The sequence below is a fragment of the Lagopus muta genome, chromosome 34, assembly GCF_023343835.1.
Source record: "Lagopus muta isolate bLagMut1 chromosome 34, bLagMut1 primary, whole genome shotgun sequence".
NCBI classification, from domain to species: Eukaryota; Metazoa; Chordata; class Aves; order Galliformes; family Phasianidae; genus Lagopus; species Lagopus muta.
The window spans coordinates 16,042-33,556 of NC_064466.1; the positions used below are offsets into that span (position 1 = coordinate 16,042).

A 17,515-nucleotide genomic window follows, 5' to 3' on the forward strand; every position below is an offset into this window, starting at 1 on the left:
CTTGGAGGGGAGCTTTGGCTCCTGCTGCAGCCAAGCACTCCCTGCCAGCCGGATGCAGATGTGTTGGAGGACGAAGAAATCGGGTTTTGTACCCCCAAAAAAACTCTATTGGAGCAGCTGGGAACCAGCAAACCAGAAATGAACGAACAAAGTAAGAAACGAAGCTTCTGTCGTGGCATCTCAACACATTGAGCCAAGAAGGACCAGGCTGGGGCACCAACGCCGTCCCCAGATGCTCTCCTCCCTAAGTCCCCTTCTGCTCCCACCCACAGCACAGCTTCAAGCAGGGGTTAAAGCTACGATGCCAGCATGATACAAAAGGTGCATTTTCCATAGCAAGCCAAACATTTTATTGAGTTTATTATTTAAAACCAGAAAGATTAAGAAAACTACACGTATCCCCCCCCCCCCCCCCCCCCCCCCCGCTTGCTGTTGAAAGGAGCCTGCGGTTACACGGCTGTTAAGAAGCATGCAGAGCAAATGTTGGCCCAAAAAGATTTGGACCGACTGCTGACTGGGAGAAATCTGAGTAAAAATGGATGGAAAAAAAGAAAAGAGTCCATTGTTGGTCAGATTTGTTCACATTGGTGCTGTTGGAGGAAGCTACAAGGACAAGGCTGCCAAGAGAAGCAGCAGCGACGCATCCTGCGCTCGCAGACAGGGGGAAGTCGTTAACAAATGGCTCCAGGAGAGCAGAACTGGGAGAAGAGCAGCAAAACAAGCAGCTTTCTCCATGTCCTATCGCTAATGAAGATCATTTCTCCCTGGGTATGAAAGCAATGGGGTGGGAAGGGGGGCTTTGGGCGGTGGGAGCAACCAAAGCGATGCGCGTTATTCACCTGCGCCCCCATTTTTTGCCCCCAAAATGGGGCTCAGTTGGCGCTCAGCCCAACCTGCAGTGCTCCCCATGGCTGCTTGAATCCATTTCAACCCTTCAGAGCCTTCAGAGAAGCGTCTGCAATGGGCAGAACAGCCGTGGGGAGAAGCTGGAGGGATTTGGGGGCTTTCTGAGGTGGGGGAAAAGCGGGATGTAAGCAATGAGAAACGGGGCTGAAACGTGCCAAAGCTTCAGCACAACGAACACAGCATGGAAACGGCTCATGGTACAAAAAGGAGCAACTGGGGGGAGAAACTTCACCCATAAAGGGGGGAAAGAAAAGCATCAATTCCTCCCTGACACAAAAAGGAGAGCTGAGCTGTGAGCGGAACGACCTGCGGACACCGAGCAGCACAAACAGCAAACAAGGAGCACAGAGCAGCCCAGCATCGATGCAGGGCACCCAGCTGCACCAACAGCAAGCAGGGAGAACAGAGCAGCCCAGCATCGATGCAGGGCACCCAGCTGCACCCAGCAGCACCAACAGCAAGCAGGGAGCACAGAGCAGCCCAGCATCGATGCAGGGCGCCCAGCTGCACCCAGCAGCACCAACAGCAAGCAGGGAGCACAGAGCAGCCCAGCATCGATGCAGGGCACCCAGCTGCCCCCAGCAGCACCAACAGCAAGCAGGGAGCACAGAGCAGCCCAGCATCGATGCAGGGCACCCAGCTGCCCTGAGCAGCACCAACAGCAAGCAGGGAGCACAGAGCAGCCCAGCATCGATGCAGGGCACCCAGCTGCCCCCAGCAGCACCAACAGCAAGCAGGGAGCACAGAGCAGCCCAGCATCGATGCAGGGCACCCAGCTGCACCCAGCAGCACCAACAGCAAGCAGGGAGCACAGAGCAGCCCAGCATCGATGCAGGGCACCCAGCTGCACCCAGCAGCACCAACAGCAAACAGGGAGCACAGAGCAGCCCAGCATCGATGCAGGGCGCCCAGCTGCACCCAGCAGCACAAACTGCAAGCAGGGAGCACAGAGCAGCCCAGCATCGATGCACCCAGCTGCCCTGAGCAGCACCAACAGCAAGCAGGGAGCACAGAGCAGCCCAGCATCGATGCAGGGCGCCCAGCTGCCCTGAGCAGCACCAACAGCAAGCAGGGAGCACAGAGCAGCCCAGCATCGATGCAGGGCACCCAGCTGCACCCAGCAGCACCAACAGCAAGCAGGGAGCACAGAGCAGCCCAGCATCGATGCAGGGCACCCAGCTGCCCCCAGCAGCACCAACAGCAAGCAGGGAGCACAGAGCAGCCCAGCATCGATGCAGGGCACCCAGCTGCCCTGAGCAGCACCAACAGCAAGCAGGGAGCACAGAGCAGCCCAGCATCGATGCAGGGCACCCAGCTGCCCCCAGCAGCACCAACAGCAAGCAGGGAGCACAGAGCAGCCCAGCATCGATGCAGGGCACCCAGCTGCACCCAGCAGCACCAACAGCAAGCAGGGAGCACAGAGCAGCCCAGCATCGATGCAGGGCACCCAGCTGCACCCAGCAGCACCAACAGCAAACAGGGAGCACAGAGCAGCCCAGCATCGATGCAGGGCGCCCAGCTGCACCCAGCAGCACAAACTGCAAGCAGGGAGCACAGAGCAGCCCAGCATCGATGCACCCAGCTGCCCTGAGCAGCACCAACAGCAAGCAGGGAGCACAGAGCAGCCCAGCATCGATGCAGGGCGCCCAGCTGCCCTGAGCAGCACCAACAGCAAGCAGGGAGCACAGAGCAGCCCAGCATCGATGCAGGGCACCCAGCTGCACCCAGCAGCACCAACAGCAAACAGGGAGCACAGAGCAGCCCAGCATCGATGCAGGGCGCCCAGCTGCACCCAGCAGCACAAACTGCAAGCAGGGAGCACAGAGCAGCCCAGCATCGATGCACCCAGCTGCCCTGAGCAGCACCAACAGCAAGCAGGGAGCACAGAGCAGCCCAGCATCGATGCAGGGCGCCCAGCTGCCCTGAGCAGCACCAACAGCAAGCAGGGAGCACAGAGCAGCCCAGCATCGATGCAGGGCACCCAGCTGCACCCAGCAGCACCAACAGCAAGCAGGGAGCACAGAGCAGCCCAGCATCGATGCAGGGCACCCAGCTGCACCCAGCAGCACCAACAGCAAGCAGGGAGCACAGAGCAGCCCAGCATCGATGCAGGGCACCTAGCTGCACCCAGCAGCACCAACAGCAAGCAGGGAGCACAGAGCAGCCCAGCATCGATGCACCCAGCTGCACCCAGCAGCACCAACAGCAAGCAGGGAGCACAGAGCAGCCCAGCATCGATGCAGGGCACCCAGCTGCACCAACAGCAAGCAGGGAGCACAGAGCAGCCCAGCATCGATGCAGGGCATCCAGCTGCCCCTCCTATGGACACAGAGCCCAGCTCTGCCTTAAGGACCCCAGTGCTGCAGCTCTGACCCAGCACAGCAGCTCTGCTGGGTTCCTCCCCAATGAAACCCAATGCAAACTCTCCAAGCTGAGCCGAGCAAAGCGCCTCTTCCCTCTGCTTTGGCTGGCGTTCAGCGCACACAAACTGGTGGGGGATTCCAAAAAAGACAAAAAAAAACCAAACCAAAAGCCAGATTTGAAATGCTGGGCGTTCGCCAGCAGCTCTGGGCCGTTTGCATGCAGCCAGGTGTTAATTACAACCAGTCGGGGCCGTTTGCATGCAGCCAGGTGTTAATTACAACCAGTTGGACCGGAATAACCCTGCAGCGCTGGTTTGGTTTCGCAGAGCTGAAAGCAAAGCTGGGATTTGGGGTTGGGTTGTTTTGGGGGTTTTCTTTCTTGGGGGGGGGATTGCAGGGAAAGAAGGCAGCGCCAGAATCGACAGCGATGCTCCCGACTGCCAACGGGTTCTTTGCAAAGAAAGCAAAACAACCGGGGCTGCAAAATGCAACAGGAGAGCGCTGCCATCAGCAGCTCCCAAAGCGCCACAACGGCAATTAATTGCAATTAATTATAGTTTATGGTGTTTACGGATCCAGTGTTGCTTGCACGCTCTGGCATCTGCTCTGCTGCTTTTTAGCACAGAGCTGATGGCACAGCTGTGCAGCAATTAATCAGCGGGTAATTAATGAGCGAGCGGCTCTGTGAAAGGGGTTTTACTCCTAAATCCAAAGGTTGGGGCTTTTTATCTGCGAGTGAACGCTCCCTCTGTGCTGCTCTGTATTTAGGGCACCGTTTGGGTCAAAAAAGCACATTTTTGGTACAATCTGCACCGGTTTGGTTGCAGGAAGGAGGTGGGGCGGTGGGGCGCAAGCAATTATCTCAATTAGCATGCTAATTAGGCTGGGGGAGCAGCACAGCCATGGAACATAGGGATGAAGCCCCAGTTGCCACCAGGACGGTTTTGGGGCTCCGTGGGGCCTCACAGGCTGAAGGAATCAGAGCACGGGGCTCAGCAGGGTCAGCCCCACAACCTGAGCCCTGTTCACCCTGTGACCTGAAGCTCCTTTGGAGCACAGAGCTGCGCTTTTCTGCTCCGTTTGGGGCCAACTTTTATTCCTCATTTCGGATGGAAAGGGGACAAAAACACCTCGGGTCAGACGGGGCCCCATTCAGGCCTGAACCTCTGCTGGAATTTCATGGAATTTCAACCAAATCAAAGAGTTTTTTGGTCGGTTTTTTGGCCTCTCTGTGACCTACGGGGGTTTTTCCACCGATGCATTTTAGCAAAACAAAGCCATTTTGTCACTTCTCTCCTCTCTGCCCCACGACGCCCCGACCGTCGCTGCCGCTCTGATCACTGCTATGCGTCGCAAAGCCTTCACAGCTCCTTAAGAAAGAAGCCAGATCCTATTAAAAATGCCTGAGAGCAAGGAAAAAGCAAGCAATCCACGTAGAGACAGCAGACGGCAGCTTTACCCCAGGCACAAAGACCCCTAAAAGTCGGAGCGCTGAAGGGAAGCGCTGCCAACTCGGGTTGGAGGCAAAGCAGAGGAGAGGAAGCCCTGAGGCAGCCAAGTCGTGGGGTTCCTATGAACAGAACTCGAGGGGAGAGGATTTCTGTTGGGTTTTGGGGCTCTTTAGAGGTTGCCTGTAGAGCTGAGCTGAGCACAAGTTGGCCTGCAGACCCATGGGGACCAAAGATCCAAGGAGCCCCACGCAAACTCAAGTAGACCTGCAAACATCCAACCAGCCTACAGAGGTCCAAGTAGACCTAAGAAGACCTAAGCAGGCCCAAGTAGATCCAAGTAGACCCAAGTAAACCTACACAGATAAAAGTAGACCCAAGTAGACCTCCACAGATCCAAGTAGATCCAAGCAGACCTACAAGGATCCAAGTAGACCCAAGCAGACCTACACAGATCCAAGTAGATCCAAGTAGACCAACGCAGATCCAAGTAGACCCAAACAGACCTACACAGATCCAAGTAGACCCAAACAGACCTACACAGATCCAATTAGATCCACGTAAACCTACACAGATCCAAGTAGATCCAAGTAGATCCAAGCAGACCTACACAGATCCAATTAGATCCAAGTAAACCTACACAGATCCAAGTAGATCCAAGTAAACCTACACAGTTCCAAGTAGACCCAAGTAGACCTACACAGATCCAAGTAGATCCAAGCAGACCTACACAGATCCAAGTAGATCCAAGAAGACCAACGCAGATCCAAGCAGACCTATGCGGGCCCAAGTAGACCTACATGGATCCAAGGAGATCTACGTAGATCCAAACAGATCCAAGTGGACCTAAGCAGACCCAAAGAGATCCAAGCAGATCTAAGCAGGACAAAGAGACCTACGTAGATCCAAGGAAGTCAACCTAAGCAGACCCAAGGAGACCTACGTAGATCCAAACAGATCCAAGGAGACCTAAGCAGACCCAAGGAGATCCAAGTTGACCTAAGCAGACCTACATCGACCCAAGGAGATCTACGTAGACCCAAATAGATCCAAGCAGATCTAAGCAGGACGAGGAGACCTCTGCAGATCCAAGGAGACCTAAGCAGACCCAAACAGATCCAAGTAGATTTAAGCAGGACAAGGAGATCTACGTAGACCCAAACAGATCTAAGGAGACCTAAGGAGACCTACATCGATCCAAGGAGACCTAAGCAGATCCAAACAGATCCAAGCAGACCCTAAGGAGACCTACATCGATCCAAGCAGACCTAAGCAGACCTAAGCAGATCCAAACAGATCCAAGCAGACCCTAAGGAGACCTACATCGATCCAAGCAGACCTAAGCAGACCTAAGCAGATCCAAACAGATCCAAGCAGACCCTAAGGAGACCTAAGGAGACCTACATCGATCCAAGCAGACCTAAGCAGATCCAAGCACATGCAAGCAGCTCCAGGCTCGTCTCCTGCCCTGCACACCGACCCTGTTCCTTCTATTTCTGTGCTGGGAAGAGCTCAATACCACCTCCAAGCTGAGTTAGTTGCCATAGAAAACAGCTTTAGTCAACCGCAAGGAGCTTTGGCGATGCAAAACCCAGGAGGGAACGGCAGCAAGAGGTGCTACAGAGAAAGCACAGCGCTCCAGAAGGAGGTGAGCAGCCCGAGCCCAGCCCAGGAGGGCAGAAGGGAGGAGAGCAAAGCAGCGCTGCCCTGGAAGCGCCCCTCTGCTTTTTAGACAGGGCTCTGCTACACAAACATGAGGTTCCTCCTGCTGGCAAGAACAGATCGAGCCTCCAGCCAGGACAACACAGCAGCTCCCTAAAAGCACGCAGCTACGTCCTCAGATGGACAAACAGCCGCCCTGGCACTGCAGCTCAGCTCCTGCACCCACAGCCAACCTCAGCAAAGTCAACGCTCCTGACAATACCTTGCAGTGCTTGAGAAGTGCCAGAGACAACATTGCTACTGCCAAGCTGGACACGGAGGGCAGCATGCAGCTCCTACACTGTGTATAATATCGGTTTTAATTACAAAGACAACAAATTAAAGACCAAGCCGGTAATGAAAACATATTTATTTATACAGAAAACAGGTATAGGACTGAGTCTTTAAATAAGCTGCATCTAACCTGTTTCTGAATCTTCACTGTCGGAGGAGCTGGACTCGCTGGTGCTCTCAGACTCTGAGGAGGAGAACCCCTTCATTTTAGAGGAACCAGCAATTACATCCACCTTCTCTGCTGCAAGAAGACAACAGCACAAAATGAATGGTCAAAGGGACGGGAAGGGACCCAGAGCCTCCAAACCGTGCTCCTCTCTGCCACCCCGAGCCCAGCTGGGGGCTCTCAATGCTGAGAATGTAATATTGCTGCTGCTCTGGCTTCCTGGCCCAGGGAAGAAGGACATGGGTGCCTTTTTTAAGAGCTTAAACTCCAATTAAAACTCCAATTAAAGGCCGGGAGGCGCTCAGGGCCCTGCTGTACCCCTGAGGATGCGCTGAGCTGCAGCTGAACAACCTCAGTGCTTTAAACAAGCCTTAAATGTGGGCAGCTTTCCTTTCTGCTCGGGTTTACACCATGCCGGCCACAGGGAGGAAGAACCCCTCCGAAACCCACAGGGTTTCAGGGAGGATCAAGATGTGCTCCAGCACACCGTGGCTGCAACAGAGCTCCTCCAGCCCCGCGGCTCGGCAGGGAGGAGGAGGAGCAGCAAACGCTGCTCTTAACCTCTCCTCTTCACACAGACATCTTTAGGGAGAAAATATTTACGTTAGAGGGAGGCTGAGAACCGAAGGCTTTGATTCAGAGCCACCGGATCTACAGGACGGCCGCTGGGGCTTCATTCGTTTTGCTGGAGGAGCGGCAGCTGCTCTCCTCAGCCCATCGCACAGGAAAGGCCCTAAAGGTGGCACCGCAGCACTGGGATGTGAGGGGAACGGCTGTGAGGATGAAAGGTACCTTGAGGTTTCCTCTTCTTCCTCAAACACGACGTTACGTATCTCTCCAGCTCCCGTAACGTGGAAGGTTTTAACGTCTCAAAGTCAATTTCAATCTCGTCGGGATTGGAGTTTTTAAGCGAGGGTTCTCTCGACTGGATGATGTGAACAACTCGGCCCAGCTTTTCACCGGGCAGTTTGTTAATGTCCAGGCTCAGCTGCCTCTTCTCCTCATAGGACATGGGCTTACACTTCTCCTCCTCCTCAGACTCGTAGGCTGGAGGGGGCTTGCTGTTCTTCACCGTCACCGGCTCCTTCTTACTACTTAGGAACAATTGTAACACGTCATTATGGCACACAACAAAACGAGGAGACGTTGCAAGAAGCAGCAGCTCGGTTCTGCTGCGTTACAGCAGCGCGGCTGCACTACTGCTATCGCAAGGAACAGCAGCAGGGAGCTCTGCATGCACCAGCAGCTGCTTTCATCCTCTTATCTCACAGCTGCGCCCGGGTGCGGGCTGCTCTCAGAAACGAGCGGCTGCAGGTAGAGCTCTGTACGTCTGCACTGGGATGGATGAAAGCCCAGAGCAGAGCAACGCTGCCCACCTCCCTGGAAGCGCCCCTCTGCTTTGGGGTTGCGCTGCTTTGAGGCCTCGGGGCAGCACGGCCTCCCCTTAGGCAGAGCAAAACCCGGTGCTTATAGGGAAACGCGCTGCCAAGCAGCAGCAGCAGGAGCAGAGGATGCTCTGTGATGTCTGCTGGGCTGGAGAGAAACAAGGAGGCAGATCTGCAGCCGTGCTTGCAGGTATTTACCCTGCAACCCAAGCAGGAGCTCCTCTCAGCTCCTGACCCCTCGCTTCAGAACCCACGGCTCCAACTGAAGCAGGAGGGAGAGAACGGAGGGGATCAGGGTTCAACCCGACTCCCAGAGCTCTTCTCTCCCATCCTTAATTCAAGCAGCCCCGGGTGAGGGGTGGCTGTGAGCCCTGCTGAAGCTGCGGGTGCTGCTCTGGAAGACCCCCATGCAAAGTTATCAGAGGGAGAAGCACCAACGGCACAGCGCAGCAAAACACGACGACTGCAGCGCAAACAGGGCTGACCTGGAGGTGCTGCTGTTGCTGTTACTTTTCTTGGCCTTCTTGGACGGCGGTTCCTTGGCTTTACTCTTCTTGCTGTCTTCCAGCTCTTCCTTCTTTTTGTGCTTCTCCTTCTTCTTCTCCTTCTTGTCCTTCTCTTTTTTCTTTGGTTTGTTCTGCTGGGGCTGGGACAGGGCTGCAAGCTGTTCATGCACTGCTTTCAGCTGAGAGGCAGACACACACACAGATCAAGACACTTTGGCCCAGCACCTCCTTCTCTTCCGCGTTAATTACCCCTCTGATTCTTTCCTCCCTCTTCCCATCCCACCCATCCCAAACAGAACGGCTCCTCTGTACCTTTCAGCCTTTCTCTACTACGGGTTGGAGAGCACTTACAGCTCAGCCTCCTTTTAGACCACGAGGTGGCCTGCAGCTGTGAGCTGAATGACAGAACCAAGGGTCTGGGTTGGAAGGGTCCTAAAAGATCACAGATACAGGGAATGGGGAAGGTTGGCCGGGTCCTTAAAGATCACAGAGCCACGGAGTCACAGCAGAGCTTGGGCTGGAAAAGACCTTGAAGATCACAGAAGCACGGAATGGTTTGGGCTGGATGCGACCTTCCAGATCACCAAAGTGTGGATTCACAGAATGATTTCTGTTTGTAGGACCCTTAAATGTCACGGAACCAAAAATGGGTTGAGTTGAAAAGGACCTTAAAGGTCAGCGAACTACAGAATCCTCGCATGGGTTGCAAGGGTCCTTGAAGGTCACAGAACCCCAGAATGTGTTGGGTTGAATGGGTCCTTGAAGGCCAAAGAACCCCAGAATGTATTTGGTTGAATGGGTCCTTGAATGGGTCCTTGAAGGTCAAAGAACCCCAGAATGTGTTGGGTTGAATGGGTCCTTGAAGGTCAAAGAACCCCAGAATGTGTTGGGTTGAATGGGTCCTTGAAGGTCACAGAACCATACAATCTGTAGGACTGAATGGGTCCCTGAAGGTCATAGAACCACAGAATGTGTTGTGTTGAATGGGTCCTTGAAGGCCAAAGAACCATCGAATGTGTTGGGTTGAATGGGTCCTTGAAGGCCAAAGAACCCCAGAATGTGTTGGGTTGAAAGGGTCCTTGAAGGTCACAGAACCCCAGAATGTGTTGGGTTGAATGGGTCCTTGAATGGGTCCTTGAAGGTCAAAGAACCATAGAATGTGTTGGGTTGAATGGGCCCTTGAAGGTAACATAACCATACAATCTGTAGGACTGAATGGGTCCTTGAAGGTCATAGAACCACAGAATGTATTTGGTTGAATGGGTCCTTGCAGGTCATAGAACCCCAGAATGTGTTGGGTTGAAAGGGTCCTTGAAGGTCACAGAACCCCAGAATGTGTTGGGTTGAATGGGTCCTTGAAGGTAACATAACCATACAATCTGTAGGACTGAATGGGTCCTTGAAGGTCACAGAACCATAGAATATGTTGGGTTGAATGGGTCCTTGAATGGGTCCTTGAAGGTCAAAGAACCCCAGAATGTGTTGGGTTGAATGGGTCCTTGAAGGTCATAGAACCACAGAATGTATTTGGTTGAATGGGTCCTTGAAGGCCAAAGAACCCCAGAATGTGTTGGGTTGAAAGGGTCCTTGAAGGTCACAGAACCCCAGAATGTGTTGGGTTGAATGGGTCCTTGAAGGTCAAAGAACCATCGAATGTGTTGGGTTGAATGGGTCCTTGAAGGTCAAAGAACCCCAGAATGTGTTGGGTTGCATGGGTCCTTAAAGGTCACAGAACCATACAATTTGTAGGACTGAATGGGTCCTTGAAGGCCAAAGAACAATAGAATATATTTGATTGAATGGGTCCTTGAAGGTCATAGAAGTCCACAACCACAGACAGTTTGGGTTAGATGGGTCCTTAAAGATCACAGAAGCACGGAATGGGTGAGGTTGGAAGGGTCCTTAAAGGCTACAGAACCCCCAAACCCCACAAAGTCTGGGTCAGATGGCTCCTTAAGATCATAAAACCACGGGGTCACAGCACGGCTGGGCTGGAAGGACCCCAAAGCCCCCCCAGCCCCACTCCTGCCATGTCTGGGTGCCCCCCACCCTGTGAGCACCTCCAGGATGGGGCAGCACAGCTCTGGGCAGCAGCGCCAGGGCCTTATTGCCCTCTGAGGGAAGAATTTCCCCTTCACACCTGACCTCAATTTCCCCTCTGGGAGTTCTAACCCGTTCCCCTCATCCTATCACTGTTGCCAAAGCGATCAGAAGCGTTTATGAGATCTCCTGAGGTCCTGGAAGGACGCAGTGAGGTCTCCCTGCAGTCTTCTCCTCTCCAGGCTGCACGCCCTGAGCTCAGCCTGTCGGCACAGCGCAGGACCTCCAACCTGGGAGCATCCTCAGTCAGCTGTGCGTGGACCCACTGCTCCATCGCAGCCACGTCCCTCCGCATCCCATCCCTTCCTACTGCCACAACTGGGGGGCAGCAGCGCCGGGCCCTGAGTGCCCTGCGAGCGAAGGAATCCCTCCTGCCATCCCACAGAAACGCAGCAGACGACCGAGGCAAAGCCAAGAGGGGCGGCGCAGGGCAGCCTACCTGCTCCTGGAGCTCCGCTAAGCGCTGAGCCCTTTCCTCTTCCGAGTCGTCGGAGGAGCTGTCGCTGTCGGAGGAGCTGTCGCTGCTGCTGTCGCTGGACGAAGGGGGAACCACTTTGGTCGGAGGTGGAACCACCACGGGAGAGGAGGCCGGGATCACCGGTTCCTCCGGTTCATCCGGCATCTTGGCGAAGCGCATCTCAAACACGTCCTGCAAAAAAAACAGATGGAAATGGGGTCGGCGGGGCTCCAAGGAGCGCCTGACGCCTGCCTGCACGACGCTGCCAGCTGCAGAGCGCCTCCTTCCACGCCTTGAATCCATCCGGGACTTGGGTTTGATCAAGGGGGGGGAAATGTAGAGGTAAGGAAGGCTAAGAGCCATTGGAAAGCTGCAGTGCTGGCAGTGCTTTTCCGTCCCTGCACAACAAAAGCTCTTCCCAGCAGCCAGGGGCACCAAACCGCCTCCTGCTCACCCCTCTGCATGGAAGTCGCTGCTCTGCTGATCAACACCCGTTTCTGTCCAAACCTCGGGGGGATAAGCAGCAAAAGGACGACTGCGGCCTTTATCAGCACGGCGGGGATGAAGGCTGCGCTGCGCTCACAGCTCGTGCTGTTTCGGGTGAAGCAGTGCTCTCAGGTCCAGCACTCTGGGTCCCACACATTTTGGGGCACCCCCACATTTTGCTTTCCTTCCGTTCCTCAGGACAGAACAAAGCAGCACCCCCACATTTTGCTTTCCTTTTGTTCCTCAGGACAGAACAAAGCAGCACCCCCACATTTTGCTTTCCTTTCGCTCCTCAGGACAGAACAAGCGCTGCTTGCAGGAAAAAACACCACTCTGGGCAGCTCCAAGAGACCTGAAGGCGTTCTCAACCCCATGGTTCAAAGCTGTGCCCTGTCACCAAGCTCCTTCAGGGGCTTTGGAGGTCACAGAAACCCAGAATGTGTTGGGTTGAATGGGTCCTTGAAGGCCAAAGAACCATCGAATGTGTTGGGTTGAGTGGGTCCTTGAAGGTCACGGAACCATCGAATGTGTTGGGTTGAACGGGTCCTTAAAGGTCAAAGAACCATAGAATGTGCTGGGTTGAATGGGTCCTTGAATGGGTCCTTGAAGGTCAAAGAACCCCAGAATGTGTTGGGTTGAATGGGTCCTTGAAGGCCAAAGAACCCCAGAATGTGTTGGGTTGAAAGGGTCCTTGAAGGCCAAAGAACCATTGAATGTGTTGGGTTGAATGGGTCCTTGAATGGGTCCTTGAAGGTCACAGAACCCCAGAATGTGTTGGGTTGAATGGGTCCTTGAAGGCCAAAGAACCCCAGAATGTGTTGGGTTGAATGGGTCCTTGAAGGTCACAGACCCCCAGAATGTGTTGGGCTGAATGGGTCCTTGAAGGTAACATAACCATACAATCTGTAGGACTGAATGGGTCCTTGCAGGTCACAGAACCACAGAGAACCGGAGGGGATGCAGCTGAACTCTGCTGCTCAGCAGAGGCTGACGCTCAGGCCATGGTCACCATCCACCCGTTTGTGCAGCTCTGGTGCAGCACCCAGAGCACGACGCGTGCGCCTCGCTCCTACCAGCCTACTGTGAACCTCAGCTCCAAAGCCCCTGCACAACAACCCAGAGGGAGACATTCTTCCACCAGCGCCCCCTCCACGCATATCCAACCTTCAGCACCCCAAAAGCCCCCGAAATGATGGGGTCAGGCCCGTCCTCGAGGTCACCGTGGGGTCCTGTGGGGCTCCAGCACTTTGCTGAGCCACCTCTGAGCTTCTTCCATGCCCGAGCAGGGCTGCATTTCTCCTCCTCTGCTCCGGAGCTTCAATGCTGCTTCGCTGCTTCCATCTGCTGGCAGCAAGGCTGCTTTCTCTTCCAGGCTCCTGGCACAGGGACTGAAGGCTGGGAAGGGAAGGAGCCTGGATTGCTGGCTTTGCTCCTTCTGCCATGCTGCAGTCTGTATTGTCTTTCACAGGTTAAGCACAGGGGGTATGCAGTCCTACTGTGGTTTTGGTGACAGAATCCCACGTATGTAAAGCAATGGATTCTGGTCACTAAGCAAAACAGCATTAAACACCTTTCCCTATTTGCCCGTTCCCAAGCTGACCTGCAGTGTTGTGCAGCGCAATTTCTTCTGCGCCTCTGAATGTGGAACAGTTGGGTGACGTTTGCAGGTTCACAAAGGATGAGAATTTAACTGTGGAAAAAGCAAATCCCTCTTCCTGCAGACACAACGCTTCAGGTGTGTGCAAGGAGAAGCCTTTAAGGCACTGCTGTACCAACAGAGCTGGCCACAAGCTTTCACAGAATCACAGAATCACCCGGGTTGGAAGGGACCCCAAGGATCATGCAGTTCCAACCCCCCTGCCTGGCAGGGCCACCAAACATCCACATTCAGATCAGGTTGCCCAGGACCCCGTCCAACCTGGCCTTAAACACGTCCAAGGACGGGGCATCCACAACCTCCCTGGGCAGCCCGTTCCAGGGCCCAACCACTCTCCTAGTAAAGAACTTCCCCCTAACATCCAACCTCAATCTTCCCTCCTTCAACTTGGATCCATTTCCCCTCGTCCTGCTGTTGTCAGCCCTTTGGAAGAGTTTACTCCCCTCCTGGCTGTAGGTTCCCTTCAGGTATTGATAGGCTGCCATGAGGTCACCCCGCAGCCTTCTCTTCTCCAGGCTGAACAAAGCCCAACTCCCTCAGCCTGTCCTCATAGGGGAGCTGCTCCAGCCCCCTCATCATCTTAGTCGCCCTCCTCTGGACCCTTTCCAAATCCCCCCATCCCCCATACCGACCCCATTCCCCCCTCACTGCCACCTATAACGACCCCATTGCCCCCCAGCCCCCCTCATTGCCCCCCATTCCCCTCACTGCCCCCTATAACGACCCCATCCCCCCTCACTGCCCCCTATAACGACCCCATCCCCCCTCATTGCCCCCTATAACGACCCCATTGCCCCCGCATTGCCCCCCACCCCCCCCCATACCCACCCCATTCCCCCCTCACCGCCCCCTATAACCACCCTAATGCCCCCCCAGCCCCCTCATTGCCCCCTATAACGACCCCAGTGCCCCCCATCTCCCCTTATTGCCCCCTATACAGCCCCCTCATCATCTTAGTCGCCCTCCTCTGGACCCTTTCCACAATCTCCATGTCTTTCTTGTACTGAGGGCTCCACACCTGGACACAGGACTCCAGATGGGGCCTCACAAGAGCCGAGTAGAGAGGGACGATCACCTCCCTGTCCCTGCTGGCCACCCCTCTCCTGATGGAGCCCAGGATCCCATTTGCCTTTCGAGCTGCGCACTGCTGGCTCATGTTCAGTCTCTCGTCCATCAGGACCCCCAGGTCCTTCTCTGCCGAGCTTTCCTTTTGGAGCGTGTTTGTGTCCCTCCTTTTCTGTACTGCAGCTCTATGCGTAAGGTCGCAGATTGTCCAGGCAGAAATAGTGATGCATCTCTGAGGGCTGATGGCTTAGAGCAGGTGGAGATAGGGGAAAGGGGACTCGGGATAATGTAAAAATCAAAATGGGAGCTTATGGTAAGCTTACTCTTCATAAAGCACAAAGACAAGGTACTTTGAAGACTCACCGCCCTTAATGAGTGTTGAGGAGCTAATTACTGTTTCCCACGAACCAGAAAATCCAGTGCTTGATTACCGCCAGCAGCCAACGCTGCGCAGGCACCACCTTTACATCCCCTGGGTCAGAAATGAAACCTCCCCACATTTCTGGACCCGGGCAGCTTTTAGGTCAGCCCTTATGAAAGCAGAGCGGGATCCGTTTGAGCCAAGTCCACTGCAACCAATTCAGCAGTTAAGACAAAACCCCAACACTGCAAAAACCCTCAGCTCTGCAAGTGCATTCACAGGGAACAGACGAAAGAGAAACCCTAACGAAGAAGCAGATAATGAGCTAATTAAGGGATTCTTCCTGCCCCTGCTTGCACCAACACCAACCAGGTTCAGGCTGTGAGCTGCTGAGAGCACCGAAACTCCTTCCAAATTCACCTTCCAACAGCAAAGCAGCACCAGGTGGCACCTGGATGTTATTTTGTGGGCTGATGCTCAGCCACTTTTTGGGACAGCTGAAAAACGGGGCTGTGCGTAAAGCAATGCGTGGTGATGGAACTCAGCCACGTCCAGAGCTGAGATCCCAGCCTGGCTGCAAACCTCAGCAGCGGCCCTCTGTAAAGCCGCTCACCTCCGTCTCTCACTTCAGATCAGAGTTTTTACACCTGGTTTCAGCAGGAAGCAGTTTTACGCACAGCTTCACGTTGCCAAGCGCTGCTGGAGCAGCTTCACAAAGGAGCAAAGCTTTCCCCTTTGGATGGGGTGAAAGAAAAGACATCAGAACGCCCCACAGGAGCCCTGGAAGCGGCTGTGAAGTTCTGCTCTGGACCAAGAGCAGCCAGAGGGTGAGCAGCGTGGTTTTTTGGGTGTCCACCTGCCTACAGTGCAGCAGAGCAACAGGGAACGCGCAGAACGCTGCCAGTTCCACACCAAAAAGCTCTGGGATCACACGCAGCGAGCGCTGATCTCCAATTAAACCAACTCAAACCTGAGTGCAGCTTTACAGAAGCATCAAAGTGATTTCAGGGCCCTGAACTCGGGGGCTCAGAGGCAGGAGAGGCACGGAGCTCAGCGCTGCTTCCCAGAAGAGCCCTGCTAAGAGCTGCGCTCAACACCTGCAGTTCCTTTGCAGCTGCACCGTGAATAACAGACAGCTTTCGTGCTGCAGAGACCAGGAGAGAGCAGAAACCGGGCTGAGAATTAACAGGAATGGCAGCACTGAGAGGCTGGCACGGCCCCTGCGCTCTCCCCAGGGGCTGTGGGGAGGATGGGGACCCTTCAGAGCGCTGCCTTTCCTCCCACTCCTTCATAGCATCACAGAATCACCTGGGTTGGAAGGGACCTCAAGGATCATGCAGTTCCAACCCCCCTGCCTGGCAGGGCCACCAAACATCCACATTCAGATCAGGTTGCCCAGGACCCCGTCCAACCTGGCCTTAAACACGTCCAAGGACGGGGCATCCACAACCTCCCTGGGCAGAGCTCATGGGGGCATTGGATGCTATAGGATCCCATAGGTGCCCCCCACTGCCATGGGGTCCCCAAACCCCACTGTGGATGGGTGCTCTAGGATCCCATGGGTGCCTCCCACTGCCATGGGGTGCCCTGTATCCCATGGGGTCCCCTGTATCCCACTGGGATGGATGCTCTAGGATCCCATAGGGGGCACTGGGTGCCATGGGGTCCCCTGTATCCCACTGTGGATGGATGCCCTAGGATCCCATAGGGGGCACTGGGTGCCATAGGGTGCTATGGGGTCCTGCCTGGGGATGGGTGCTCTAGGATCCCATAGGTGCCCCCCACCACCATGGGGTGCCCTGTATCCCAACAGGATGGATCCTATAGCATCCCATAGGTGCCATTGGGTGCCATGGGGTCCCATGACATTAGGGTTAGAACTTCCCCCTAACATCCAACCTCAATCTTCCCTCCTTCAACTTGGATCCATTTCCCCTCGTCCTGCTGTTGTCAGCCCTTTAGAAGAGTTTACTCCCCTCCTGGCTGTAGGTTCCCTTCAGGTATTGATAGGCTGCCATGAGGTCACCCCGCAGCCTTCTCTTCTCCAGGCTGAACAAAGCCCAACTCCCTCAGCCTGTCCTCATAGGGGAGCTGCTCCAGCCCCCTCATCATCTTAGTCGCCCTCCTCTGGACCCTTTCCAAATCCCCCCATCCCCCATACCGACACCATTCCCCCCTCACTGCCCCCTATAACGACCCCATTGCCCCTCAGCCCCCCTCATTGCCCCCCATCCCCCCTCACTGCCACCTATAACTACCCCATCCCCCCTCATTGCCCCCTATAACGACCCCATTGCCCCCGCATTGCCCCCCACCCCCCCATACCCACCCCATTCCCCCCTCACCGCCCCCTATAACCACCCTAATGCCCCCCCAGCCCCCTCATTGCCCCCTATAACGACCCCAGTGCCCCCCATCCCCCCTTATTGCCCCCTATACAGCCCCCTGATCATCTTAGTTGCCCTCCTCTGGACCCTCTCCAAAATCTCCATGTCTTTCTTGTACTGAGGGCTCCACACCTGGACACAGGACTCCAGATGGGGCCTCACAAGAGCCGAGTAGAGAGGGACGATCACCTCCCTGTCCCTGCTGGCCACCCCTCTCCTGATGGAGCCCAGGA

At 55.1% G+C, this 17,515-nt stretch overlaps 2 protein-coding genes and 2 long non-coding RNA genes across 8 annotated transcripts in view; 1 reads left to right on the forward strand and 3 right to left on the reverse strand.

Moving 5' to 3' along the window:
* LOC125686322 (bromodomain-containing protein 4-like) overlaps positions 1-17,515 on the reverse strand; it is a 73,097-nt gene that overhangs the window by 15,329 nt on the left and 40,253 nt on the right. The window contains 4 exon segments of the mRNA XM_048930110.1: positions 6,843-6,953; positions 7,671-7,969; positions 8,749-8,948; positions 11,309-11,518. Coding sequence (XP_048786067.1) covers positions 6,843-6,953; positions 7,671-7,969; positions 8,749-8,948; positions 11,309-11,518 — 820 coding nt within the window.
* On the reverse strand, positions 430-4,559 carry LOC125686323 (uncharacterized). 2 transcript variants are annotated; one of them, XM_048930111.1, is made up of 2 exons: positions 3,087-4,559; positions 430-3,023 (listed from the first exon to the last, which is right to left on the reverse strand). In XM_048930111.1, exons 1-2 carry the CDS (start codon positions 3,197-3,199, stop codon positions 1,163-1,165), a joined length of 1,974 nt encoding a protein of 657 aa, XP_048786068.1. In that variant the 5' UTR covers positions 3,200-4,559; the 3' UTR covers positions 430-1,162. The 2 variants fall into 2 exon arrangements, with proteins under 2 accessions (XP_048786068.1, XP_048786069.1); XM_048930112.1 differs by having other exon boundaries at positions 3,155-3,159.
* LOC125686328 (uncharacterized) lies at positions 5,303-5,723 on the reverse strand. Its single transcript, XR_007373764.1, has 3 exons — positions 5,414-5,723; positions 5,354-5,383; positions 5,303-5,323 (listed from the first exon to the last, which is right to left on the reverse strand). It is a non-coding gene; the product is annotated as an uncharacterized LOC125686328 (long non-coding RNA).
* On the forward strand, positions 8,960-14,137 carry LOC125686325 (uncharacterized). 4 transcript variants are annotated; one of them, XR_007373761.1, is made up of 5 exons: positions 8,960-9,634; positions 9,767-9,954; positions 10,407-10,450; positions 12,278-12,653; positions 12,698-14,137. It is a non-coding gene; the product is annotated as an uncharacterized LOC125686325 (long non-coding RNA). The 4 variants fall into 4 exon arrangements; XR_007373758.1 differs by having other exon boundaries at positions 8,960-9,954; XR_007373759.1 differs by having other exon boundaries at positions 8,960-9,954; positions 12,278-12,565.